The sequence below is a fragment of the Alosa sapidissima genome, chromosome 24 (genome assembly GCF_018492685.1).
Source record: "Alosa sapidissima isolate fAloSap1 chromosome 24, fAloSap1.pri, whole genome shotgun sequence".
In the NCBI taxonomy this organism is placed as follows: Eukaryota; Metazoa; Chordata; class Actinopteri; order Clupeiformes; family Clupeidae; genus Alosa; species Alosa sapidissima.
Genome location: NC_055980.1, coordinates 23,498,656 through 23,506,155, shown reverse-complemented (window position 1 = coordinate 23,506,155; position 7,500 = coordinate 23,498,656). Strand labels below are relative to the sequence as shown.

At 46.5% G+C, this 7,500-nt stretch overlaps 1 protein-coding gene across 1 annotated transcript in view; it reads left to right on the top strand.

The window, feature by feature from the left end:
- Positions 1 to 7,500, top strand: part of jmjd1cb (jumonji domain containing 1Cb) — a 71,788-nt gene that overhangs the window by 55,333 nt on the left and 8,955 nt on the right. The window contains exons 17-21 of the mRNA XM_042081772.1: positions 1,023 to 1,228; positions 1,900 to 2,193; positions 4,598 to 4,769; positions 5,597 to 5,687; positions 7,447 to 7,500. The exon at positions 7,447 to 7,500 is cut by the window's right edge and continues 77 nt beyond it. Coding sequence (XP_041937706.1) covers positions 1,023 to 1,228; positions 1,900 to 2,193; positions 4,598 to 4,769; positions 5,597 to 5,687; positions 7,447 to 7,500 — 817 coding nt within the window. The remainder of the gene's footprint in view (positions 1 to 1,022; positions 1,229 to 1,899; positions 2,194 to 4,597; positions 4,770 to 5,596; positions 5,688 to 7,446) is intronic.

Below are 7,500 nucleotides of genomic sequence, written 5' to 3'. Positions count from 1 at the left end.
GGTTGATGCCATCTCGTAACTGGAGATGTTGTTTCCCGTTCCTGTAATATTTTATGGTGTTTGGTGTATCGCGTCTTTCAGCCTTCTGACTTTGATTGAAAACAGTTGGAATTGATGGTGCATAACTGCCTTCTCAGCATTTATGCATCTGTCTCACACACACACACACACACACACTGACAGTCATAAATTGTTGTGTGCTCTATATTCCTGCAGAACATATGTCTGACACACTCACACACATATGCTTTGGTCCTATGAAAAAGTCATACACACACCCATACACACAAACCATGTGGTTCTGCCAAAAATGTCTTGACCATACATGGACACACCCAGCGTTTCCAGCTAAGCATATGGCTTACACACACACACACACACACACACACATAGATGATATCAGTATACATATAGCCAGCCTTAGTTATGCATACTTGCATACTTTATTGTGGCAAACATACATAATGTTATACTGAACACACACACACACAGAGAGAGAGAAATAGAAAGGTACATGTACTACTTTTACTGCAAAACCTTGACCCTCTTTTCCTCTGTCCACAGACGCACGCACACACGCACATTCTCACTCTCTCATACACACACACACACACACACACACACAGATACTACTTTTACTGCAAAACCTTGACCCTCTTCTCCTCTGTCCTCACACTCAAAGACACAGACACACGCACACACACTAACAAACATGCGCACACACACACACACACACACACACACACACACACACACACACACACACACAGACATGCACATAAACACACACTCTCACTCTTACAATCAAGCACATACACACACACACAGACATGCACATAAACACACACACTCACTCACAATCATGCACACACACACACACTCTGTCTTTGTCTCACATGAACTGATGCTCAGATCCCGTCTCTCCTCTGCTTCTGCTTCTCCCGTCTTAACCTTGACCCTTGACCCCCCCCTCCCTGTGCGCCTCCTCCCCCTTTCGTCCCCCTTTCGTCCCCTTCCCGCAGAGAATAAGGAGTCTCTGAAGAGTGTGAAGGAGGAGGTGGGGGAGGCTGTGGAGGCGCTGCACTGCAAGGCCACGTCTCTGGCGTCGGCGGCCAGCGAGCCGGGCTCCACGCTGCGGGACCTGCTGACCACCACCGCCGGCAAGTTGCGTCTGGGCTCCACCGACGCCGGCATCGCCTTCGCGCCCGTCTACTCCGCTGCCGCGCAGGTACGCCACTCTCAGGTACACACACACGCACGCACGCACGCACGCACACACACACACACGCACGAATGCATGTGTTTACTCAGAGACACACTCTCACACACATACACACACAGAGACACACACACACACACACACACACACATGCATGTGTTTACTCAAAGACAGACACAGACACACACATGTTTACATAGACACACACTCACACACACACACACACACGTGTTTACACACACGCACATCATGTACTCTCTCTCTCTCTCTCTCTCTCTCTCTCTCTCTCTCTCTCTCTCCCTCCCTCCCTCTTTCTTTCTCTCTCTCTCTCTCCCTCTTTCTTTCTCTCTCTCTCTCTCTCTCTCTCTCTCTCTTTCTCTTCTCTGATAGCGCACACATTTGGATAGTCGCGTTCCTTTTTTTTGTTCCACTGGAGTGTACTACTGAGAAGATCAACAACACTAAGGCTTGTACACATGTATCCCAGCATGCACCTGGTCATTCTAGGACATTCAGTAACGGGGTTGTGTTAAATAGGAATCCCAGATGTGTTCCTGAAGAGGTCGCTGTGAACGTTGAACGTGCCATGACCTCTTGCACATTGTTTGTGCCCAGCCCTCTTGCTTTTGTTTACATCCTGTCTTTTATTTGCTCTTTTTGTTTACTTCCTGCCCGCCTAGACGGGCAAGACCGGCCGCAGCATGCCCAACCTCCTGGACGACATCATCGCCTCGGTGGTGGAGAACAAGATCCCGGCGAGCCGCGGGGCCAAGAAGCAGGAGCCCGTCGCCGAGGAGACCAGGGGCCTCGAGCGCAAGCGGCCCCCGGCGATCCCGGACGAGCCCCCGACGGCGCCCAAGCTGCACGCGGACGTCGCGCACTGCTGGCTCTACGGGCAGAGGATGCTCTGGCTCAAGGACCACCGCAACTCCAGCAACTGGAAGCTGTTCCGCGAGTGCTGGAAGCAGGGCCAGGTGGGTGGTCTCCTGTGGATGCAACAACACACACACACACACACACACACACACACACACTTTACATACACACACACACACTACATACACATACACACACAGACTTTACATACACACACTACATACACACAGTACATACACACACACACACACACACTTTACATACACACACTACATACACACACACACACACACTACATACACATACACACAAACATACACACACACACACACACTATATACACATTCAGACAAACACACACACATTGTATATAGTGTATACACAAACATGTGTGTTTGTGTGCATGGGCACCAATTGGCAGCTCTACTGCATACTTGGTTTGTATAGAAATGAATATTAAGTGACATACATGTAAGAGGTTGGACATACGTGACGGTTGGTAATATGTGACGTTCCTATACATACACTGCATGCTTAACTGTGCAGTCGTCAGACATGTGGTCAGACCTGCAGAACAGCTGCAGAGTTAAACTACATACATGTACAAACACACTCCAACAGATGCAGAGTTAAACTACATACATGTACAAACACACACTCCAACAGATGCAGAGTTAAACTACATACATGTACAAACACACACTACAACAGATGCAGAGTTAAACTACATACATGTACAAACACACACTCCAACAGATGCAGAGCGCATGGTCCACCCCACACACAGCTCTGCTAACATATCCACACTATGTACAAACACACACATGCATGTGTGATACTGCGAGGCTGTGTACATACGGCAGTAAATAACATGCGCGCACACACACACACACACACACATGCAGACACAAACACACACTCACACTCTCTTACATACACTCACCCACTCTCTCACACGCACACACACTGTTTAGGCCAGCATCTGCTCTGCTGTGTGGGCAGATATCTGAAGTAGCAGCTGCAGCAGAGCTGTTGTCCAGACGCTGGGGCGGGTGAGGGGGTGGGGAGGAGGGGGGTCCCCTTTCGGGACTGCTGGGAAAGGGGAATGGAGTCAGCAACTTTCTGCTCTCTTCTTTTTACCTCACGCTGTCTGTGTCTCCTCTAACCCTTGCGCAACACATGTACATACTCAGACTAGCTGTCGCTTTCTTTCTACCTTTCTTTCTTTCTTTCTTTCTTTCTCTCTCTCTCTCTGAATCTCAATCTCTTCCACTCTCAGTCTCCTTCTCTAGCTTTACTTCTCGTCTAGTTTTCCTCTCTCTCTCTCTTTCTCCACTCCCATAGCCACCCTTTTTCTCTCTCTCTCTCTCTCTCTCTCTCTCTCTCTCTCTCTCTCTCTTTCTCTCTCTATCTTATCTTTCTTTTTCCATCTAACTCTGTATATATTTCTCTCTATCTCTTTCTTTCTCTTTCTTTCTTTCTCTCTCTATCTATCTCTTTCTTTCTCTTTCTTTCTTTCTCTCCCTCAATCTCCTCTCTCTATTCTATCCTTCCACAATTCATTAATGACATTCATGGAGCTCCTCTTGCTGGAGTTGAGTGGTGGTGGAGGTGGTGGCGGCAGCACCAACAGCAGAAGCAGCTGCAGAGCGAAGCCCAGAGCAGAGGCATCATAAAGGCTGTGTGTGTGTGTGTGTGTGTGTGTCTGAGAGACGCTTCTCCCCGCCAGCCAGCCAGCCAGCATGTTGGTTTTGGGAACACGCACCGAATTCTTGGGCCTGAAAGTCCAAAAATGACTGTAGGGCTCTTTCTGTGCATTTCTTTGTGGGTGTGTGTGAGTGCAAGTGTGATTGCATGTGTGTGTGTGTGTGTGTGTGTGTGTGTGTAAGTGAGAGCGAGAGCGAGGAATACTTGTGTTTTGTACGTATGTGAGCACTTATGTTTGTGATGCTGTTGAAAGAGTACACCACTCAGCCACACTGTACAGCCCACGTTAAATATTGATCATTAGACCATTATTTTAATCTGATTCAGCGTGTTATGGTACTTCCTGTAAATGTCATCTGTCTCTCCACACACCCGGGGGTTGGGGGGGGGGGGGGGGGTGATGCTGGGAACTCCACTCCGCTCCATGACAGGCCAGCATTCCTGCGGTAAAGAGATCTCTCTCACGCACACACACACACACACACACACTCAGACAAACACACTCCTCTCTGCCTGCAGCTTTGCGTGTAGTGTTTTCTGCAGTCGTCATCGGAGTTGTCTGTGTGTCTGTCTGCTGGGGGAGCATGCGGGGAGGTTCATGTCTTTTTTTTTCTTTCCTTTCCAACTTGGGGAGGTCGCAGTTATCCCCTGCTTGACCACTTCTGGGAAGTCCCTTTTCTGCTGTCGCATAAAAGATTCCCCCCTTAAATGTTTTTCATCTCTTTTTTTCTCCCTCTCTCTCTCTCTCTCTCTCTCTCTCTCTCTTTCTCTCTTCTCTCTTGTTTTTCCCATCAGCCTGTGCTGGTGTCAGGAGTTCATAAGAAGCTGAACGCCAGCCTGTGGAAGGCCGAATCCTTCAACCAGGAGTTTGCTGACCACCAAGGGGACCTGCTCAACTGTAAAGACAGCGTGGTCATCTCTAACTCGGGCATCAAAGAGTTCTGGGACGGCTTTGAGGACCTAACAAGTGAGTTTTATTTAATAATGTAACATATAGACCCTTTCAACAATAAAAACAAAAACAATGCTTGAACGTTCTATTTGGTTCCCAATCTACTTCCTCTGCATTAAGATAACATATGAAATGTTAAAACGGAAGCCTTGTGGGGCCAACTATGATGCTGATAATGGAACTCTCTTGAAAGGGTCTATAGCATCACATAGCATCACATAGCAACATTGTTTGTGCAGTGTACATTTATCTGACTCATAGATAAATCATTTAAATCGTTTGAAGTTTTTATAATAAAAAAAACAAGTGATAATCTGTCTGTCTGATAATAATCTGTCTGAAATAAAATATTGATCCATAAGGGAGTTCACATAGCCATCTTATCTGCCGCAGTACAGTCTTATCAATAAGACACATTCCTCAGGGTCTCTTACAGTGAATTTATACTCCGCAATTACAGTATCATAATGTAGATTTATACTCCACAATTACACTGATAATTAAACTGTCATCATGTCAAATGACTGGCGATCACTGCACCGAAAGCGTTTATTCACGAGTGGAATTGTAACCCCTTTTTACCGTAAATTCATTCCAGTCATGTAAGCTCCAGAGAGGAAAAAACGTATTAGTAAAACAAACATTCTGCCAACAGATCAGAATTTTAACCCCTTTTTACCGTAAAATTCACTCCAGTCATGTAACCTCCAGAGAGGAAAAACTTACTAAACAAGCAGTCTGCAAACAGATCAGAATTTTAACCCCTTTTGACTGTAAAATTCACTCCAGTCATGTAACCTTCACAGAGGAAAAAACAAACTAAACAAGCATTCTGCCAACAGAACGGCCCAAGTGTAAGGACGGAGAGCCAATGGTGTACCGGCTGAAGGACTGGCCGTCAGGAGAGGAGTTCATGGCCCTCATGCCATCCAGGTACGTATCACGCAGTTCCCGGAAAAACGTATCGTAAAAAGCACCAATTCCCGCCCCTTTCGTTCGATAATTCTAAAACAAAGATGTTTTTTAATACTTCAGAATAACATTTGATAAATTAACCTTACATTTTGTCAGTAGCCTTAGGTGTGTAGATTTGAACAAAATAGGGCATGGGCGGCAATACTTGAACTTGAAAAAATTGAACTATAATGGTATAATATATTGGGGGGGTGCCATGACGCAACTGGCTACAGCGTCTGTCCATACCACATTTGGGTCTACGGGGACCCAAGGGGTTCAAGTCTGGCCCGGGTCATTTCCCGATCTCACCCCATCTCTCTCTCCAGGGGGCCAGCCGTGGCCTACTGGTTAGTGCTTCGGACCTGTAACCGGAGAGTTGCTGGTTTGAACCCGACCAGTAGGAAGCGGCTGAATTGCCCTTGAGCAAGGCACCTAACCCCTCACTGCTCCCCGAGCGCCGCTGTGGTTGCAGGCAGCTCACTGCGCCGGGATTAGTGTGTGCTTCACCTCACTGTGTGTTCACTGTGTGCTGAGTGTGTTTCACTAATTCACGGATTGGGATAAATGCAGAGACCAAATTTCCCTCACGAGATCAAAAGAGTATATATACTATACTTACTACTTGCTTCCTGTCTGTCTGTTCACTGTCCTGTCAGATTAAAGGCAAAAGGCCTTTTAAAAGAAAACATTCATTTATCAAATATGGTTACTTAGCCGACGCTTTTGTCCAAAGCGAAAATACTCATAGTATCCTAAATAATTAGATGACGGTCGGGTGGAACAGTATATCACATTATGTCAGTGTGTGCTCCTCCCGCACCGTAGGAATGTGAAATTATCTTTATTAGTCTGAGACCCCCCCCCCCCCCCCCCACACACACACACACACACACACACACACCTCCCTTTATATATGTACGGTCTTTAGATGAGCAGAATCCATCATGGCAGGAAAATGCTTTATAGGTTTCTGTGTGCCAATTCCTTATCGCTCCCTCCCTAACTGGCTGTGTGTGTGTGTGTGTGTGTGTGTGTGTGTCTGTACATATGTGTGTGTGTGTGTGTGTGTGTGTCTGTGTCTGTACATATGTGTGTGTGTGTGTGTGTGTGTGTGTGTCTGTACATATGTGTGTGTGTGTGTGTGTGTGTGTGTCTGTGTCTGTACATATGTGTGTGTGTGTGTGTGTGTGTGTCTGTACATATGTGTGTGTGTGTGTGTGTGTGTGTGTCTGTGTCTGTACATATGTGTGTGTGTGTGTGTGTGTGTGTGTCTGTACATATGTGTGTGTGTGTGTGTGTGTGTGTGTCTGTGTCTGTACATATGTGTGTGTGTGTGTGTGTGTACATATGTGTGTGTGTGTGTGTGTGTACATATGTGTGTGTGTGTCTGTACATATGTGTGTGTGTGTGTGTGTCTGTACATATGTATGTGTGTGTGTGTGTGTGTGTGTGTGTCTGTACATATGTGTGTCTGTACATATGTGTGTGTGTGTCTGTACATATGTGTGTGTGTCTGTACATATGTGTGTGTGTGTGTGTGTGTGTCTGTACATATGTGTGTGTGTCTGTACATATGTGTGTGTGTGTGTCTGTACATATGTATGTGTGTGTGTGTGTGTGTGTGTCTGTACATATGTATGTGTGTGTGTGTGTGTGTGTGTGTGTGTGTGTGTGTCTGTACATATGTGTGTGTGTGTCTGTACATATGTGTGTGTGTGTGTGTGTGTGTGTGTAGGTATGATGACCTGATGAAGAACCTGCCCCTCCCGGAGTACTCAGACCCTGAAGG